The sequence below is a fragment of the Periplaneta americana genome, chromosome 1 (genome assembly GCF_040183065.1).
Source record: "Periplaneta americana isolate PAMFEO1 chromosome 1, P.americana_PAMFEO1_priV1, whole genome shotgun sequence".
NCBI lineage: Eukaryota > Metazoa > Arthropoda > Insecta > Blattodea > Blattidae > Periplaneta > Periplaneta americana.
Genome location: NC_091117.1, coordinates 213,169,873 through 213,192,106, shown reverse-complemented (window position 1 = coordinate 213,192,106; position 22,234 = coordinate 213,169,873). Strand labels below are relative to the sequence as shown.

At 35.7% G+C, this 22,234-nt stretch overlaps 1 protein-coding gene across 1 annotated transcript in view; it reads right to left on the bottom strand.

Annotated features, from left to right (window-relative positions):
- Positions 1 to 303: 303 nt before the first annotated feature.
- The window catches only part of Aldh (Aldehyde dehydrogenase), a 35,414-nt gene continuing 13,483 nt past the window's right edge, over positions 304 to 22,234 (bottom strand). Inside the window, exons 3-10 of the mRNA XM_069837994.1 lie at positions 18,611 to 18,751; positions 15,906 to 16,152; positions 12,823 to 13,007; positions 10,864 to 11,013; positions 5,916 to 6,053; positions 3,968 to 4,132; positions 862 to 1,019; positions 304 to 699 (exon numbers count right to left, since the gene is read on the bottom strand). Coding sequence (XP_069694095.1) covers positions 552 to 699; positions 862 to 1,019; positions 3,968 to 4,132; positions 5,916 to 6,053; positions 10,864 to 11,013; positions 12,823 to 13,007; positions 15,906 to 16,152; positions 18,611 to 18,751 — 1,332 coding nt within the window. The 3' untranslated portion in view covers positions 304 to 551. The remainder of the gene's footprint in view (positions 700 to 861; positions 1,020 to 3,967; positions 4,133 to 5,915; positions 6,054 to 10,863; positions 11,014 to 12,822; positions 13,008 to 15,905; positions 16,153 to 18,610; positions 18,752 to 22,234) is intronic.

The following is a 22,234-nucleotide window of genomic DNA, read 5'->3' as shown; positions in this document are numbered from 1 at the left end:
GATATATTTATTCATTCAAGCTTATATTCGGTTCTCGACTTCATTTTCTTTTTTGTCTTAGTGATGTCTATCATGCAATTATTGCATTAAATTTTGTAATTTTACTGAATTTTGTTATACTGTATTTTAGTATATAACAGGAACTGCCCCGAACATTACAGTATGTAGGAATAAATACAATACAAAAATATATATATTCTCTCTCTTGTAATTGAAAAAAAAATGGTTATTATCTATTTAATTTTCTAAGCGTTATGGCAGTTCAATCCATAGATCCCCAAAGTGACAGTCATTTTCTTATACCACTTCTTCACACTTCTGCCTAACGTAGGATAGCATTATAACCAAGCAAATGTAAGTGTGTAATATTTTTATAATTCTCAGGAAAATATTAAATAAAAAACGAGTAAATTCTACATTATTTTCATGAATACAATCTGCCGATATGTCATGCTGATTATTGCTTTCAAATGTAACAATGTATGAAAGGATTTTGCCTCTCTCATTATTTCTCTGTAATAGGGAAATTTCGATTGCCATTGCCGTGTTCTTTAGCTGTTCTTCTGTGGGATCTTAACAATGACACTCTTCACTTCAGTATATGCTTCCAAACCGTACTCTCCCAATTCTCGGCCGTTTCCTGACATCTTGAATCCACCAAATGGACTCTGTGATCCAAGCACATTGTAACAGTTCACCCTGAAAATAATTATTAGATATTAATTTAAAACTGTGAGATTCAAATACAAACAATTTACAAAGTAACTAATCTCATCTTTTTACATTTCATTTATAAGATTAGTCTCTCCAGTTTCCTTCAACTTTTTGCTGTATTCTTAGCTACAATAACGAATTACTTACCAGACTGTTCCCGCACGGATGCCTTGAACAAGATGCATCGCTTTGTCAATGTCCTTTGTGAATACAGCTGCTGCCAATCCATAGTCTGAATTGTTAGCACGTTCAATCAGCTCGTCGAGTTTCTTGAATCTCAATATTTGTTGAACTGGTCCAAAAATCTGGAAGTATTTTTTCAACTTTAGTCACCATTCCATCCACACCTGTGGAGTAATGGTTAGCGCGTCTGGCCGCAAAACCAGGTGGCCCGGGTTCGATTCCCAGTCGGGGAAAGTTACCTGGTTGAGGTTTTTTCCCGGGGTTTTACCTCAACCCAATATGAGCACATGCTGGGTAACTTTGGGTGCTGGATTCCGGACTCATTTCACCAGCATTATCACCTACATCTCATTCAGACGCTAAATAACCTAAGCTGTTGATAAAGCGTCGTAAAATAACCTACTAAAATAAATAAATAAAATACACCACCCCAAATCTGTATTCGTGGTGATAGCATGACAATGACCATCAAAAGTCAGGCTATGAACCTACTTGAGGTGTCGACCTCTGTAAGAAACAGGACAAAAGAATGGGAAAACAATACAATATTTGAAAGCATCTCCCCTCCAAACAAATATTCAAGATTATAAAGGTTTATAGAAATATATGGATATAGCCAAGGAAATTGTATTACTATAGAACACGATAAGGGTATATGGACTTCCCAGATTGCTGTATTTTTCAAGGTACCATCAAATGGGGTGATATCGGAAATTAGCGACTTTTTGTGTTTCAGTGTTGGTAACAGCCTGCTGCTTGATGTAAATTTACTGCGTTATTGCAGGGTGATTGTTGAATTAATTATCTTTGATGTGAGAACATATTTTTTATTCTTCCGTGTCTCAAAATATCCATTGTTGAGCGGCAAAACAAAATCATAAAACCAATTACTTTTAAGAATACTTTCAAATGTGCACTCGCAACCATTGTTGATTAAGATCCAATTAATTGAACATCAGTTTCTGCTATTTCTTCGCAAAACATCACCATTCTTGCTTTGTGAAGTGCGGTAATTTTATTATATTTCGAGTCAGTTACTTAAAAAACTAGCATAAGTACTAAGGGGTGTTATCAGACGAAGTGCATAATGCCATGTAGGTACAAAACTAAGCGAGGCATGAAGCACAGGTGTAATTATGATCCTTGAAATATCGCTGTAATAGACATGTTGAGTAAATATTTTGTCAGGTTGGTTATTTAATTTATTTAGAAACATTTAATATCATTTTATGTAATGTAATTAAGGCTGTATATGTTATAAAAGTTTAAAATAAAGCAGCAATAATTTCTGTATTTTTTAAAAACATAAAAAATGTGTCCGAAATAACCCCATAAAGGCAAGAACATCGGACAGTTATTTATAAATATTAGTGTCCGAAATCACCCCGACTGTGGGGTGACACGGGACACCTTTTAAATTATTGTATTATGCTCATTTATGAACGTCATCACATCATTTGTAGACCGTCACATTCTAGAGATACAATAATAATATATAATCACAAAAAAACCGCTAATTATCAATCTTTACACAAGTGGTATCTTTAAAAAATATAAAAAAACTGTCCGATGTCACCCCATTTGACAGTACCAATAAGTGAAATCTAACATGTCAACAAAAGGAAAAATGTGACAGTAACTGGCAAATTTCTATTGAAAGAGCAAATAGTGGTATCTTGCGAAAATGTTAAATGTATTACTATTTTTGCCATGGCATTTCATTCCCTACTCATTCTTGAACATAATCCGTGTTATAAAAATACTTGGTTGAAATGAAATAGGGATATATGAGGATTTTTCTTAATCATTATGCTGCAAGTGCCAATAACTGGCCGTGTACACACATTATCCAAACAGCCAGAGCTTTGCTTTCTATACAGGAGCTTCGAAAATCCAAACACTAATGGTGCTGGACAAAGACTGCAGTCAAGGTAGATTTCTGCAGAATATCGTAGTTTGTTTCACGTGAAAACATTGTACCATTCCTCAATCAATCACCCTGGTGGAAGTAGGTTCACCTCAAATAATGCACTATAAATGCCTATGGTGGAAAAGTGATGTAACTGATCTACATTTCTCCTAGAAGGGTAGGATTAGGTTAGATTAAACATGAACATTCAGATCATTTGTACAAAATTGTTGACTTTCATCTCACTTGTTCAGTTAATTTTTAGAAAATCAGGTGTATATGGCTTTTAAGTAAAATCTACTAGTCGCTAGCACACATACTTACTTACGGCTTTTAGAGAACCTGGAAGTTCATTACCGCCCTCACATAAGCCCGGCATTGGTCCCTATCCAGAGCAAGATTAATCCAGTCCCTAAAATCATATCCCACCTCCCTCAAATCCATTTTAATATTATCCTCCCATCTATGTCTCAGCCTCCTCAAAGGTCTTTTTTCCTCTGGCCTTCCAACTAACACCACTCTATATGCACTTCTGAATTCGCCCAGATGTGCTACATGCCCTGCCCATCTCAAACGTATGGATGAAATGTTTCTAATTATATCAGGTGAAGAATACAATGCGTGCAGTTCTGAGTTATGTAACTTTCTCCATTCTTCTGTAACTTCATCCCTCTTAGCCCCAAATATTTTCCTAAGCACCTTACTCTCAAACATCCTTAACTTCTGTTCGTCCCTCAAAGCGACAGTCCAAGTTTCACAACCATAAAGAACAACCGGTAATATAACTGTTTTATAAATTCTAACTTCCAGCTTTTTTGAGAGCAGACTGGATGATAAAAGCATTTCCCATATTTATTCTGCGTTTAATTTCCTCTCAAGTGTCATTTATATTTGTTACTGTTGCTCCAAGATATTTGAATTTTTCCACCTCTTCAAAGGATAAATTTCCAATTTTTATATTTCCATTTCGTACTATGTTCTTGTCACGAGACATAATCATATACTTTGTCTTTTCGGGATTTACTTCCAAACCTATCTCTTTACTTGCTTCAAGTAAAATTCTCGTGTTGCTAGCACACTAGTATTACAAATGTATAACTACCGGTACATTTTCAAGTAATAGAGTTATGAAAAAATCAGTTCTAATTGTCTGACACTTACTTCTTCTCTAGCTATGCTCATATTGTCTTTCACATCTGCAAACACTGTGGGTTGAACAAAATATCCTTTGTCTCCATGACGACAGCCTCCTGCTACAAGCTTTGCTCCTTGTTTCTTCCCACCGTCAATCATGCTAAGAATCTTGGTCATTTGTTCTTCATCAATCTGCAAAATGCAAACATAACAAACCAAATTAAAGTAACTAATAATTAAACACTTCACGTATGCAACCGCAAACTATTTCATACATCAAAATCGTATGGTGTTGGGCAAGCCCATGGTCTAGGTAACATGGGAGCTTACTCAGGGAGCTCAAAAATTTGCAGGAAAATCCTCGCATCAGTATTTTGGGACGAAGATGGAATAATTATGACACTACTTAGAAGCATCTCATTAAAAGATGTAGCTCCCTACTTCAGTTAAGGTACAGTTTGTTTACGGCGATCATCGCCAGGCGCACATCGTCAGCGATTGTCGTCGGAGTTGCTAGCAGTTGAAATGAATGCGCACGGTTTCTTTACAGCGAAGATCGCCAGCGCAGTTTGTTGGACGCGACGCAGATCGCTGGAGGTTGCTTCTGAAGCAAATTCAGGACGCACACCGCCGCATTCGTGTTCAATAATCGATATTTAGACAAGGTCATGTTGTAATATCGAATATCTAATCTGTACACGTTAACAACGTCTGTACGTTTTGGCTGCAAAACAAATCAAGACGTTTTGTAATTTTTCGCGGTCTGAAAACGAAATTATTATTGAATATGTGTTACAACATAATGCTCTTTTTAATATGAGCATGTGAATTAATAAACAAATTAAACAATACACCCTTACATTACATATTACATTTTTATCACGCCGAGCCCCAGAGAATTTCGTTCAGTGTTGGGTAAGGGGGAAATTCTCTCTTCTGTAAGTTTTCTGTGACTAGGCCTACCTAAGTACTTATGCGGTATTCTGAAATATAGCGTTTTTTTTTTTTTTGTATAGATGTAGTTGATCGTATATACAAGGCATAATAAAAGCCCAAACGAACCAAACCTAACCTATCACATGTTCGTACATGTAAAGTGTATAAGCGGATTACGGAGGGAACTACCTCAGCGCTAGTTTAGCCAATTTTTTTTTAAATTGTTTGGAATACACCATGTAATGTAATACAGTATCATAATAATAATAATAATAATAATAATAATAATAATAATAATAATAATAATAATAATAATAATAATAATAATAATAATAATCAGTTCATAATCTGAGTTACTGCCAATCTTTCAACTGGAGTTACGGGGGTCTTGACAAAATTTGTAGGTAATTTAACATTGTCATTTTCAATTAAACTCAAAACATAATCAAACTGGTCAGGTGAGAGTCTGAAATATTCCTTAAATTTTGTAGCGTTTTTATAAAGATGTCTCATTATCAGTGTGTTAAAACAGCCTTCTGTAAACCTATTCCTGAATATTTCATTAGTCCGTAGCATGTTCCTTTTATAATACACATGCGAGATTTTGATATCGTCATCTCCCTCTTCTAGAATAAATAGCAACTTCATTATCTTGGATTTATTCATTATAATTTTTAGGTTATGTCCGTGGCCTACATTAATTTACTTGACCATATGTAGTAGATGAAGGAATAAACAAATGAGAATCTACAGCGATGTGCGTCAATAAAGAAACCACTTCTCGGCGATCATCGCCAGCGTTTATAATCGCTGGCGATGTGCGTTCGACGATGATCGCCATAAACAAACCGTACCTTTACTTGTAACTTATTTACGGACTCTCCCTCATATTTTAATTTTTCTTTTTCTTATTAAAAACTGCCGTTTTTGTGGAAATGACAGTTATATGGGTGCCGGGTATGAGAAATTCCACTGTATTTCGATACCAACATCGGCTTTTAATAAATTACTGATAATCTTAAGAGCTTATTATACTCACTTGTGGGCCTTGCTCCACTGAAAGGTCGAATGGACTGCCAATAGTTCGGTTCTTAGCACGAGCTGCACTCTTCTCTACGAACTCATCATAGATGCTGTCTTCTACAAATGTCCGGGAGCCTGCACAGCAGCACTGGCCCTACACAACAACAACAACAACTATCAATATTGTATATTACCGATATCCAACATGAATGTATGATCTATACAGTAATTCACAAAATCTTAAATTACTCCACAATAAATGATTTGGTTTAGCAGGTCACAACTGATGCGTTATCAAAATTCTTCTTGGCCTCACAGTGAAGAATTATATTTTTGAGGTTAGGGCAACAGAAAGACAGAATCCATTATTCCTGATGCTGAACGAGAATAATAGCTGACATGGAAAACAACAGGCACTGACTCAGTTTGAACTAATGAAATCTTAAATAAAAGTACATATTGCAATACATTTCTAACTCTCCACCCACCTAGAACTGTAGGAACATCTAATACATATAACACATTGTCATAGACATCGTTGTCGCCATTATCATCATTTTTATTTTTACGTTGTCATTAACATTGAAGAGTTCACGTAAAACATTGGTCTGGCTGCCAATATCAGTAACTGCAGTACCATAATATACTTAGAATCCTAAAAAAGTACCTAACTGTGTTAATTATGAAACAAAACAAACCACAACACATGCTCACAATACAAAATATTGGAAGCTTTCTTCTTTAAGTTGCAAAACACTGTGTATATTAGTCTGAAAAAGAAAATTAATTATGTTACTTTATGCTCGACCATGCCGAAATGTACTAATTATACACCTCGTAGTAGCCTTTAATGCACCTCATTAAAGTACACCTATTCATTATAGATCAGTTGTTCAGCCAATGAGAAATCACCATTGTACTATTATAAAACCGCAAGTATCGATTATTCTCGGATATGCAAACAAAAGACAACTAGCGAAACGTAACGGAGGCTGAAAATTCAATATTGTCGCAGAAGGTTATGTTCCGTTACTATAATAATTAGCGTTAATTGTAAATAATATTCAAATAAATTCAATTTGTCATCTCGTTTTTCAATTCTAAATCAATTTCCAGGTTATATCAAGATTAATGTTCATGTTATTCTCTAGATTATATCAAAGTCAATGACATTCGCTCCTCGGAAAAAATCAATACTTTCGCGTCTGCGCACATCTCACAATTTAGAAGGTCAGTTCCGCTCCTCACTTAAATAACCATAACATGAATACTTATGAATAATTGCAAGTTAGAAGTATGGTCGAGCATAAAAAGTCATATAAAACTTGTCTATAATGGTAATTAAGACGCTCGTATGAAAATTATGAAACATACTCGCGTCTTAATTACTACCATTATAGGCTCGTTGCATAATGTACTATTATTTTAATGAAATAAAAAAAAATGTTTTATAATATATGTTTCAATAAAACATTCTAAAAAATTTCACTTTCTGTTTCAAAATATCTCGACATACACACGTATATCATACATGTGGCAAAAAAAAAAAATTAAACTCTATTTGCATTAATGTATATACAGAGTGTTCTGAAAAAAGGTTCCAATATTTAGAGAGGAGGTAGTATGCATCAAAACAGGAAATAAAAGTCCTGTAAACATGGGTCCTAAAATTAATATCTTCTGAGAAATAAGCAAATTCTGACTGGCACTCCCTCATATAACAAAAGATTTTTAGATGCTGGTGCTGAAAATTTACAGCATCTGAAACCAACTTTATTTTACTTCCTAAAGAAGCCAAGTTAGGAAAAATCTCTACGTAGAAAGTACACTGAAGTGCAGGTCTGAACAAACCTTTTTAATTCCACATCTAATTAAAAGTAAACATAGTATGTACATTTACACAATCTTGGAAAAATTATACTTTCTTTTAAACAGTACATACGAGAAAGCTTCAAGAGTATGGTGGTCATAAAGAAAGTATCAGCACTTTATATTAATAGCTTAAATTTTCTACAATATGTGATGAATATACCACAGAATTTCATGCACTAAAAAAACCTGAAAATATGCATACAACTATGAAGTAAAAACTGTTGAAATATGCGCTAAAAATTTTAATATATGCAGTAAAAATTATACTTTAGAGGTTTATTTGGTTTAATAACATGATACATATGAAAATAAGTTAAAGTAATAATTGTCATCAAGCCCATCATTTTCATTAAATATATTTTTTCTATAAATGTATTAATTACTCATTTTGCACACATATTTGAATTGTACATCTCTAATTTTCCAATTTTTTTCCCAGCTTTCTTTGCTTTGCACGTAAACAATCAATGATTTCTCCAGGTTCTCTACTAAGAAACTTCTGCTCTTATCTGTTGGAAAAAATTTAAATTCCGAGAACGATCTCTCAACATCACATGATGTGACAGGTGCATTTATTTGCAAGTAGAAATGTTCCGAATTTCTGTGACTGTTTCACATTTTCAACTGAGAATGTCAGCACTTTGGAGCATTTCATTTTAGCCAGGATTATTCTCCAATTCATACTTATATTTTGCAGACACTGTTTACTTTGTATTGTATTGGAGGTCCTAGAACTGCTTCCATCGAGACTTTTAGGCCTACCTTTTGCAAAGTTTAAAATAAAAAAATATAGAATTAATATCACTACCTAAAAAAATAATACATCATGACATCAACAATATGGGCTATTCCATATGAAATTGATCAGTAAAAAACCTCGCATTTTTTTATACTCTAATTTTTTCCCTATCTATTACAAGGTGCCGAGGAGAGTGCATTTTCAAAAATATACTATCGAAAGTCCAACGGTTTTCATATTATTGAGCGACAAATTTAGCGTATTTTAGAAAAACAAGCCTATTTCAGCGTTCAGAACTCTGGAACCATTTACTGCAGAACATTAACGGGAGCTTATTTTGAAGCTGACATTTGGTAGGTTATGTTAAGAAATAATCCTTATTTTTATTGTATACAGAGAGACAGATAATCTGATTTTACTTACTTTTAGGCTTTTTGCCCATTTGTAAAAATGTAAAAAATATTGAGAAAAAACCTTGCATTATTAAGAGGGATTCGGCATTGTTTGCTTAGTGGTATGGCAATAAGCTTCGAGGGTATTAAATAGATTATTTTCACACGCATGGACTTGAACGGCGCAGTACCGCACGCATTGGCCGAGAGCTGAAGATAAGCGAGCTTTGAGCATTGTGTTTATGAAAACCTGTGATAAAGCTAGCACAGCCATGACTGCTAAACGACACATCACGTGTTTATGTCTCCTGGCCTTGCTTGTCTCGGCTAGCTCCCGCCTCACAGTCAGCTGGTTAGTTCACGCGCGTACTATTTATTTTCTTTATTTGATATTTTCAACACTTTCTTATCAACGTGCCATCAGTAAAAAATATGTGTTTATTTGTACTTTCAATGCGGAATCTAAGTATATATTTTTAAAATATTTTTTCCTAGCCAAAGGCGTCTTAATGAGGAAAAATCTAAATTTCTCCATTTCCATAAAAAGTAAGAAAATCTGTTTATATGTCAATATAAACTTTAATTTCTCAGCATCAAAATAAACCATGATTTTGATCATTGGGTGAAAGGGTTTCGGAGCCACAACAGTTTAAAGTTGCTAATTTTATGAAAATACGATAAATTTAAATATTTTTAATTTAAACATTATGAAGTTCTGATGCCTCAAACTTTGCACAAAGCATTGTATCACAGTTCTCTACGTACAAAAAAAGTTTCATTGTATTTAGAAATTGTAAGGTCAATTTTCTCTATATTTCGGTCGATTTGAGATGGAATAGCTTATATGCGACTTTATTGACGCAGGTGTCTAAATATAGTACATTCATTTTTGGTACGACAAAATCTGAGTAAAAGTCTGAATGACATCTAGATGACGCGTACTTTCGCTGTGGTTCCTAAAGCATTACACTTGTATGGCTTGTATGTATACAGAGCTAGCCAACGACCCAATTTATGCAGCGGGGAGAAGTATTTGTCGTCGCAGCAATTTCATGCAGTAATGAATTATTGATTTTATTTCTCACATAATTTTTATATTTCTTGGAAATTATTCTTATTTCTAACAGAGAGAAATTTTGAAATTAGATAATAAATCGGGAAAACAAGGAAAGATGTTAATATATGCATTTAAATATGCAAAATAAAAATATATATGCAGTTAAAAGGGAAATCCTTCGAAATATGTTGTTGTTGTTTTCTAATGCCAGGTGTTTGACAATAAAGTCATTTGACCTCTTGCACTCCAATATTTTTCAAAGATATTATCATGGCCAGCCACTAAAGCACAGATTTTGAGGTGTTCCGAATCCATTTCTTGGTTTGAGTTGCACAATGGGCAGTTAGGGGACTGATATATTCCAATTCTATGCACGTGTTTGGCCAAACAATCATGGCCTGTTGCCAATCTAAATGCAGCTACAGACGATTTTCGTGGTAAATCGGGAATCAACTGTGGATTATGATGCAGTGTTTTCCATTTTTTCCCTTGAGATTGTGTTATTAAATTCTGTTTGTTGAAGTCTAAGTATGTAGATTTAATAAATCTTTTCACAGAGTAATACGTAGATTTAGTAACAGGTCTGTAAGTAGCAGTGCTGCCCTTCTTTGCTAGTGCATCCGCATTCTCGTTTCCCAGGATTCCACAATGGAATGGTATCCATTGGAATACAATTCTTTTATTGAGTGATATTAATTGAGAGAGCATTTTAGTTATTTCTGCTGTTTGAGATGAAGGTGTGTCTGAAATATGTATTTATGCAAAATTAAGATGGCTTCATTCAAACGTGAAAACCATGATCGGCAAAGATCCACTTTTGCTCTTTCAACATGCCAAATCAATAAAAAATATGCAATTGCATGAAGTTCTGCATGAATATAACAAAAACAAAGATGATTCATACCATATTGAAGAAAAGTCCGAAGTGGGCCTGCTCAACAGCGTAGTCCATGTCAGTGTCGCCCAAAATAATGTTGGGAGACTTGCCACCCAATTCCAGTGTGATGCGCTTCAAGTTGCTTTGGCCTGCACCCTGCTGGATCAACTTGCCAACCTGCAAATTAAGAAAATGCATTAAAAATGTAAAACATTTCAGGGACTGAAGGTCAATATAAATTGTACTTTATCATACAACAGACAATGTGCATTTAGCTTTTTCGTATCATCTTCTTGTAAATTAAATTAAAACTTTCTAGTTCTCTTCAATTCTGGAATTAGGTTATCTTCCTGTTACTATCATAAGATTTCGAGCATCACTCAATGGCCTGCCAGTATTTCATTTTCCCTGCTTTGTACACCAAACCTTTTGCAAGTTTTTCAGTATCCATTCTCGAAACAAGCTCTTTCCAGTGGTCTTTAATTAATTACACACTACATACTCAGTTTTGTTTCTATATGTTAATTTCGAGTTTTATACAATTTTGAATAAACTGTTTAGAAAACTCCTACTTCTTGTTATGGTAGTACATAAAATAAATAAATAAATAAATAATAATGTTGATCAGATTAATTTCTTGTATTTCTTTAATTTGATTTATAGAAAAACAATTTCTATAAAATAAAAAAGAAGAAATACCAATCTATATCACAGACACACTCATTGCTAAAACTCCAGTTATGAACGAAATTCCTCCATGGAAATGGGTGATTCCAGAACATAGCATACAAATTCCAGGAAATCATTCCAAAAATGATCCTCCATACATTCTTAAATTAGATGCCATGGAACTACTCTACAGCACATATAAAGATCACCTTCAAATTTATACAGATGGATTTCTAAATCCTAATAATGGGACATGAGGTGCAGAGTATTATACTCCAAGATATCAAGAAAGTTATTTCATATCATTTTCATCCTCCTCCAGTCTTGACACTGAATTGCTAGCTATTGATGCTGCTCTTCAGTGTGTTACTCAAATTTCTGAAAAATCTATTTGCATATTTACCGACTCCAAGGGAGCTATATTTAATATAATTAAATATGTACCAAACCTATACGCACATACAATTATTCCAATTCAGAAACAACTACGTAAACTAAAAGAACTCCAAAGGGAAATAACATTTCAATGGTTACCTAGTCATTGTGGTATACCTGGAAACGAGAAAGGTCGATAATATTGCAAAACAGGTAACATATTTGCAACCAAGACCTCTTCAAGTGATATCTCTATCCGGTGCTTTTGCTTCTGTAAAGTCTCATTTTACAAACCTATGGATCACCAATTGGCTCTATTCTGACAAAGGAAAAATTTTACAGTCTGTACAAAAGAAACCAAATGATCTGGAAATGTACAAAAACTTGTCCAGACATATTCAAACAATTTTAACAAGAGCCAGAACAGGTCACATTGTCACTCAATTGTACCTACACCAATTTCACATTTCTGATAATCCTACTTGTCTGTGGTGTAATAATCATGATGAAGATCTGGAACACATTCTTCTATACTGTCCATCCATAAACCACAAAAGAAGTAAATTAAAATCATCAGTACCAGTTGCAGAAGACACAGCCCTGCAGTATATATTGAGTACACCCCACCTCTGGCTACTAGCAATAGGCATCTATAATGAACACCGATCAAAATACCCCTCATTTCTCGTGAAAAACAACTGAATAGACTACAGTGGACTATAGTGGACTTTATGTTGTCGGCAAACAGCTGGATACATTAAGAAGATTGACTGATAGAAAAACAATTTCATAACAGTATGACATGAAATGTGTTTAACTTTTGAAATGTTTCATTACAAATTAAATCCTCTAATTTTGTTAAGTAAGGTTTAATGCCGTTCTCACAAAATCATCACTCACTGCAACATGTGACACACAAACAAAATGCTTTTCTTAGCATACCTCAGTAGAACCCGTGAATGCCACTTTGTCAACATCTTTATGCTGAACCAAAGCAGCTCCTGCTTCACCGAACCCTGGCACCACATTCACAACTCCTGGTGGGAAGCCAGCCTCCTTCACTAGGTGCGCGAAGTACAGTGCTGTCAGGGGCGTCTGCTCAGCAGGTTTCAGGATCACAACATTTCCTGTATAACAACACAGTCATATTCATACACTGCATGTTTTATCTTCATTATGTGAACATTATACAGTATATAGCTTACTTACTTACAAATGGCTTTTAAGGAACCCGAAGGTTCATTGCCGCCCTCACATAAGCCCGCCAGCGGTCCCTATCCTGTGCAAGATTAATCCAGTCTCTATCATCATACCCCACCTCCCTCAAATCCATTTTAATATTATCCTTCCATCTACGTCTCGGCCTCCCTAAAGGTCTTTTTCCCTCCGGTCTCCCAACTAACACTATATGCATTTCTGGATTCGCCCGTATGTGCTACATGCCCTGCCCATCTCAAACGTCTGGATTTAATGTTCCTAATTATGTCAGGTGAAGAATACAATGCGTGCAGTTCTGTGTTGTGTAACTTTCTCCATTCTCCTGTAACTTCATCCCTCTTAGCCCCAAATATTTTCCTAAGCACCTTATTCTCAAACACCCTGAACCTATGTTCCTCTCTCAGAGTGAGAGTCCAAGTTTCACAACCATACAGAACAACCGGTAATATAACTGTTTTATAAATTCTAACTTTCAGATTTTTGGACAGCAGACTGGATGATAAGAGCTTCTCAACCGAATAATAACATGCATTTCCCATATTTATTCTGCGTTTAATACAGTATATAGCACACTTACTTACTTACAAATGCCTTTTAAAGAACCCGTAGGTTCATTGCCGCCCTCACATAAGCCCGCCATTGGTCCCTATCCTGAGTAAGATTAATCCAGTCCTTGCCATCATATCCCACATCCCTCAAATCCATTTTATATCATCCTCCCATCTACATCTCAGCTTCCCCAAAGGTCTTTTTCCCCTCCGGTCTCCCAACTAACACTCTATATGCATTTCTGGATTCGCCCATATGTGCTACATGCCCTGCCCATCTCAAACGTCGGATTTAATGTTCCTAATTTTCTCAGGTGAAAAATATAATGCGTGTAGTTCTGCGTTATGTAACTTTCTCCATTGTCCTGTAACTTCATCCCTCTTAGCCGCAGATATTTTCCTAAGAACCTTATTCTCAAACACCCTTAATCTCTGTTCCTCTTTCAAAGTGAGAGTCCAAGTTTCACAACCATACAGAACAACCAGTAATATGACTGTTTTATAAATTCTAGCTTTCAGATTTTTTTGACAGCGGACCGATGGCAGGCTTATGTGAGGGCAGCTATGAACCTCCGGGTTCCTTAAAAGTCATAAGTAAGTAAGACTAGATGACAAAAGCTTATCAATCGAATAATAACAGGCATTTCCCATATTTATTCTGCGTTTAATTTCCTCCTGAGTGTCATTTATGTTTGTTACTGTTGTTTCAAGATATTTCAATTTTTCCACCTCTTCGAAGGATAAATTTTCAATTTTTATATTTCCATTTCGTACAATATTCTCGTCACGAGACATATTCATATACTTTGTCTTTTTGGGATTTACTTCTAAAGTTATCACATTACTTGCTTCAAGTAAAACTTCCGTGTTTTCCCTAATCATTTATGGACTTTCTCCTAACATATTCACGTCATCCACATAGACTAGCAGCTGATGTAATCCGTTCAATTCCAAACCCTCTCTGTTATCCTGGACTTTTCTAAACCCGTTACATACCAATCAGAGAAAATCAAACAAATTTTGATAGTGAAATTAAAGCCTTTTCAGTAGCATTACAGCAAATGATATTCACACAAAAAGCCTTTGATACAGCAGTAATCTTGGTCAATTTACAGTCAGCAACCAGGCAATAGCTTCAAATAAACATCCTCACTCAAAATTAATATTAGACACCAGAAAACAAGTACAACAATTATCCAATTCAGTTTTCAGTGGGTTCCATCACATATAGGAGTTGAAGGAAATGAGAAGGCAGATCTCTTAGCAAAAAAAAGGAACCAAAATTTTATTCAAAACAAAACACTTCTGAATATTGAGTCCGCCAAAAAAAAAATAAGATGTAAAACTAAGGAAAAATTCTTTAAAGAAACACTAGACAGAGTCAAGAACTTGGCTGACTTACTCTACCTTACATTTGATTTTTTTAAATTTCGTGCAGCCATCAAAATCTGTTGCAGAGGCTAAAATTACCTCATTGATTATAGTTCACGTTAACACTTCGTTTGTTAAAAACATAAAATTGTTTAGTCACACGTTAAAAAGTGTTGGAATTTTTAAAAAAGGTATATACCTTGGACAGACGGCCCGTTTCGACGTAATATTGCGTCTTCATCAGTGTCTCCTGAACTACTGGTGATCTTGAATTCTGCAATGTGCATTTGTCGGTTGTAGGGGTGGGGGTGTGTTGCTCTTATGGTGGGGGCTGGTTGTTTCTGTGTTATGACGTATCATAACATCGAATAATGTGTGGGTATTGAACTGTAATTGTGTATTAAGTATATGTTGTGGGTATGTTATTGTATGTTTATATATTTCGTATTGTTCTAAGATGTTTAACTGTGAACTTTATGGTGTGATGTGTAAAATTTCCATATCTGTTTCTATATTATTGTAGTCATGATTATTGTTGATAATGTGTTCTGCGTAATTTGATATGATGTAGGGTTTGGTTACAGCTGTAATATGTTCATCATATCTCGTATGAAAGGATCTTCCTGTCTGTCCTATGTAAAAATGTGGGCAACTATTGCATTTTAGTTTGTAAACTCCAGTTGAATTATATTTATTTGAATGTTTAATGTGATTATTTAGATATTTCTGTGTTGTGTTATTTGTTTTGTATGCTATCTTGTATTGTAGTTTTCTGAATGAAGTTGCAATTTTGTGAGTATTGGTATTGTGATATGTTAATGTTATGTATTTATTCTCACGTGGTGTTTGTGTTGGTTTGTTCTGTTCTGTTTTTATTTTTAAAATTACCTGTTGCCAGAGCTGGGCCGAGTTTCCAAGCTGCCATGAGCAGAGGGAAGTTCCAGGGTATGATCTGACCACAGACTCCAACAGGCTCATGGCGTGTGTAACAGAAGTAGTCTCCATCCAATGGAATGGTCTTGCCATGATTTTTATCTGCCCAGCCAGCATAATATCGCAGAACTTTAGCAGATGCTGGCACGTCGAAACCGTAAGCAGCGGTGTAAGGCTTCCCATTGTCTAGGGTCTCCAAACTCTATCAGAAGAAAAGGCAGAGCTCGCATGATATGTGCAACACAACAATTTACTAGAACTTTCCTTAATATAAACAAGTAACAAAACTATTTCACTAAATTAATGTCACGAGAAGGAAAAAGAAATGTAAGTAAAATATCAATTTGAAAGTAGTGTTAGTGTAATTGTCAATTCTGAGTACGGATTATTTAATAATTTCTATAAAAATATTAAAGTATTGGGAATGGGAATGTAAATTACGAATTCAGCAAAATTGATCAAAGTGGCTTCATTGAAACAATAAAGACATTCCCTCCTAAACTGGGCTAATGTTGGGAGGACAGAGACGGAGGTCAGAAACGGAGACAGAGGATGCAGATGGAGGATGAAGTATAATGTTAGGATTGCCCAGATGTTAGCTGATCTGGGTTGGGCTAATGTTGGGTTGCCCAAGGTGTTAGTCTCTTTAATTTGGGCCATCGTTGGGTAGCCCCTAGTGTTAGCCATTCTATGTTGGGCTAACGTTGGTTTGTCCCAGGTGTTAGGCGTTGTAGGTTGGGCTATCATTGCGTTCCTTAGTGTTAGCCACTCTAGGTAGGGCTAAATTTGCATTGCCACTGGTGTTATCCTTATAGCTTGGGCTAATGTTGCGTTTTCTAAGGTTTTGACACTCTATGCTTAGGTGAGCTGAGCGTATTCTAAGGTTTTGACGCTCTATGGTTAGGTGAGCGATGCATTTTCTAAGGTTTTGACGCTCTAGAGTTAGGTGAGCGACGCGTTTTTGACGCTTTAGGGTTAGGTGAGCGGCGCGTTTTTGACACTCCAGGGTTAGGTGAGCGGCACGTTTTTGACGCTCTAGAGTTAGGTGAGCGGCAAGTTTTTGACGCTTTATGGTTAGGTGATTGCCTTTTTTGACGCTCTAGTGTTAAGAGAGCAGCGCATTTTTGACGCTCTAGGGTTAGGTGAGCGGCGCACTTTTGACGTTCTAGAGCTAGGTTAGTGGCGCGTTTTTGCTCTAGGGTGTTGGGCGGCGCGTTTTTGACGCTCCAGGATTAGATAAGCGGCGCGTCTTTGACGGTCTAGGGTTAGGTGAGCAGTGTGTTCCTAACGATCTAGGGTGAGGTGAGTGGCGCGTTTTGTAAGGTTTTGACGCTCTAGGGTTAGGTTACCGGCGTCTTATCTAAGGGTTTGACGCTCTAGGGTTAGGTGAGCGACGCGTTTTCTAAGGTTTTGACCCTCTAGAGTTGGGTGATCGTTGCATTTTCTAAGGTTTTGACACTCTAGGTTTAGGTGAGCGGCGCGTTTTCTAAGGTTTTGCTGCTCTAGGGTTAGGTGAGCGGCGCGTTCTAAGGTTTTGACGCTCTAGGGTTAAGTGAGAGACGCGTTTTTGACGCTTTAGGGTTAGGTGAGCGGCGCGTTTTTGACACTCCAGGGTTAGGTGAGCGGCGCGTTTTTGACGTTCGCGTTAGGTGAGCGGCAAGTTTTTGACGCTCTAGGTTAGGTGATAGGCTTGTTTTTGACACACTAGTGTTAAGTGTGCGGCACATTTTTGTCGCTCTAGGGTTAGGTGAGCGGCGCACTTTTGACGTTCTAGAGCTAGGTGAGCGGCGCGTTTTTGACGCTCTAGGGTTAGGTGAGCGCCGCGTTTTTTATACTCTAGGGTTATATTTTAGACGCTCTAGCGTTAGGTGAGCGGCGCGTCTTTGACGCTCTAGAGTTAGGTAGGCGGCGCGTTTTTGACGCTCTTGGGTTAGGTGGGCAGCGCGTTTTTGACGCTCTGAGGTTAGGTGAGCTGCGGATTTTTGACGTTCTAGGGTTATGTGAGCGGCGCGTTTTTTTGACGCTCTAGGTTTATATGAGCGGCCCGATTTTGACGCTCTAGCGTTAGATGAACGGCGAGATTTCTAAGGTTTTGACGTTCTAGGGTTAGGTGAGCAGCTCGGTTTCTAAGGTTTTGATGCTCTAGGGTTAGGTGAGCAGCTCTTTTTCTATGGTTTTGACGCTCTAGGGTTAGGTTAGGGTATAAGAAAATGTAATTCATGCAAAAATGTTAAGTATATCCCATATTAAAGCAAGAGTCTGATCTGTTGCTAAGAAAGTGACGTCAGAATAATGTTACGTAAGTCATTGCCGTTGATAAGCAACTGATGTCAGATGTTGAAATTTCCGTAACATTTTATTCGATACTCGAGCATAAATAGACTGTTGTTGAAAGAGCCTGATACTTAAGTTATACAAAGAGAGAAACGCACATTGAACACAGATACACGGATAAGGATAAGGACAGAAAAAGATACACAGAAATGGAGAGAAAGAAAATAACATATCTTGGTTACTACCTAACATATCAACAAGAAACAATTACATAAGGCAAAACAATAGACAGAGGTAGAGACAAAAACATACCAGGGACAGTGCAGGAGATAAAGGCACCAGTATTTACTTTTGACATATTTTCATAAATATGAAGGAACACTCACTGCTATGTAAACTCGGTCACGCTCCAGCAAGTCTGCTAGTCGATTTAATAGCACTCCTCGATCGGAAGCATCAAGCCGTCTCCATGGGCTGCCAAATTTGAATGCTTCCCTCGCTGCATTTACAGCAATATCAACATCTGCCTACAATTAAAGAAAACAAACGTGTTAATTCAGCATGTGATAAAATAATAATGACAATTCTCACTCTGTTTCCACCTGTGTAACATTTATATTTCTACTTAAAACAAACACTTGTCATACTGCATACCTTAATTCATTTTTTTTAAATGGAATTAACCATCAACTCCTCCTGTTCTGCAAAGTGGTATATAACAAGTTCACTGAAGTTCAACGATTCCTACAGCTAATTTTCAATGATACACACTGCAAGCGCATAAAGACAGCCTTCTTTCGTTGTATTTCCCACAAACTGATCTCATTTCTGTGAGTCTCAATGCTCATGAATTCATCATGCACCAAAGTTTCGCTAGATGGCATAATGACACATCTCATGGTACCACAGAAATTTTTGTAAATTTCCCCATTAAAGCATTCCATTTATGTTAACAAATAAATATTCCTTAGTCTTGTCACAGTACTGTATTTCTGCTAAAAGGTCAATGAAGGAGTGAATAAGAGAGACACAGACAGAGCCGCAATATAAAATTTATGCAAATTCACGAATGATTATAGATTACAACTGAAACTGAATATTAACAGCCCAATTCAAGGGGGGGGGGGAGGAATTTAAAGTTTTTAGAAACCTGCATTTCAAAACTTTATGTTCCTGTGAAAATTCTGTTTATGTGTTTTATATCTACTATAATTAGAATATTATGTCAATTGGATTTTTTTACAGAAACCTGAAGCTTTAAAATTCAGTTTTCTCAAAACTTTAAATGTTGTAATTGATTGATTCTGGTTCACGTTAACACTTTGTTTTAAAAACTTAAAATTGTTTAACGACACGTTAAAAGTGTTAACATTTTTAAAAAAGGTTATGTACAGCTGTCAAAAGATAAAGTGGCCGCTCTCCTGGAACAAAGTTCCCTTCGGGTATCTTCGCTATAATTCAGAGACAGGCGATGTTACATGTTGTTGGACCACGTTGCCTGATATCTACAGTTATGATTGAAGTATTCTCTCTGTGATTCGATAGCGTAATGGTAGCGTTCAGGCCTCTTGTTCATGAGGTCCTGCGTTCGACTACAACTTCGTGCTTTTTATGTTCTTTTTTGTTATGTTTTTGAGAGAGACAAACTATACATAATGGCTCCTTTCTCTTTCACGATTATTTTAGTAATTAACATCAGGTTCATTAATATATTATGCCATGACTTTATCATTATGATATTGTGGCTGCAAATGGAAAGAAAAAAGATTTTATTCTCAATAAAATTATCTTTCGTGGCATAAACAGAACAAATTTACTGGTGTCGGCCTTAAAACATTCAAACAATTACGCGTTCAAAAAACAAAACAAAAAGCCACAATTCAATATTTAGTCTATTTTCCTCTTATCTCGATCATCTTGCAGTCGAGTGGGCATGGAATCGATTAGCCTTTGCAAATAGCGACTGTTCTTAGACACGATATTCCAGGCATTCTGAACATAACCACATACATAAGTGATCTGTCCATGGGCAGGTCTTTCATTGCAAACTCAGCAATCTCCAATCTTTCCTATTTTATGCCTTCCTCTTAGTCTCCGCATATGATCCACATATCCTAATGTCTTCTATTATTCTTTTCAACCAGACACCCAACCAATTACTTTTTCTCTTTCTAATCAGTTTCAGCATCATTCTTTCTTCACTCATTTTTTCAAACACAATTTTATTTCTTATTCTGTCTGTCCACTTCACACGCACCGTTTTTCACCACATCCACATTTCAAATGCTTCAATTCGTTTCTCTTCATTTCGTCGTAATGTCCATGTTCCTTCCCCATACAATGCCACACTCAACACAAAGCACTTCACTAGTCTCTTCCTTAGTTCTTTTCCAGAGGTCCGCAGAATATCATTATTCTTCTATTAAAAGGTTCCTTTGTTCATGTTTGCAGTTTTTCTTGGGAAGGATAGGCCTAAATGCGTTAACATCCCGTTGCTTTCCGCACACCACTATCTCTTTCGTATCCTATTAAATTCCAGAGGACCCAAGCATGGAGATGAGGAGAGTGGATTTGACTAATTGGGCCCTCCGGACTTCACCGAAAGTCACGGCAAGGGTTAAATATTAGTTCTATCAGGATGTTTGACCCGATCAGAGACCGGGAAATCTCAATTAGCCTTTGCCCCCCGCATCCTGGACTAGCTTCTACGAATTATCACAAAATCTTATAGTGTGATTGGGCCAATTTTTTCGAAAATGTTTCCACACTTTTGCCCTCGTAGCTCAGCGGACGAACGTCGAAATTTAGATGTCGTCTCAGGTTCAATTCCTCGTTACTCCTTTTCATTTTATTGTGGTTCAAGATAGTATAATGTAATAATATAATACCAGTATTATGCAACTGGATTTTTCCAAACCTAATATTAAATTTATGTTATTTATATCGCTAAAGAACGATTACAATATAAATAACTAGAATATTATTTATACAGTATCACTAAAGAACGATAACAATATAAATGATAAATATCGGTTTGTTTAATTAATATAAGATATTATATAATACTTATTTAATTATCTAAATAAAATAACCTATTTTACAGAGAAGGATGGTTATTTGTGTTATAATAATTATTTACATAAAATACAGATTATTTATATTGCGAAAGAACAATAACAATATAAATAACTTGAATATTATTTTATAATGCTAATGAAGGAAAACTGAATATAAATGATAACTTGAATATTATCTATATCGCTAAACAACGATAACAATATAAAAAACGTGAATATTATTCATATCGGAATTTCACAGATTTATTACAGATATATTTAAGAAATTGTAGAAGAATAGTAATTAGTAACAGTGTCCTATTTATTCTTCTTGGAGCCAAATTTGTAACTTTTAAATGTGTGGTTACTATGTTGAAGTGTATGTGTTGCAACGGATGCTTGATTTGTTATGTATGTGAGTCAGTTATGGGATGCTTGATGTCGTCGCAATGTCGTAATTATAGTTTGATTGTGTTTGTATGACTATTGTGTATTAATTTATGATGTACGGTACGGAAGGCTGCGTATTTGTGTTATAGAAGTGTTACGTATGTGTGTTAATGTTTTTGTATGTTTCAAATTGATACCTGATATTTATTTTGCAATCGCAATGCCTAATTTACGGTTTGTTTATGTTTTGTTTACATCGCGTAAGCTAATTTAATTTTCTTTTCTATTTCTCTTTTTACTTATCTTTTTTGTGTATGAAACTATAGCCCTAACATACATATGTAAAATAGGGCTAACCACCATTGGAGATACAATAATAAAAATTGTTATTCATATCGTTATAAAACGATAACAGAATACAAATGATGACGAATTTTATTCATATCTCTAAAGAACGATAACAAAATATAAATAATGTGATATCCATAAAGAACGATAACTGAATATAAATGATAATTTGAATATCATTTACATCGCTAAAGAACGATTAAAAAATAAAATGAA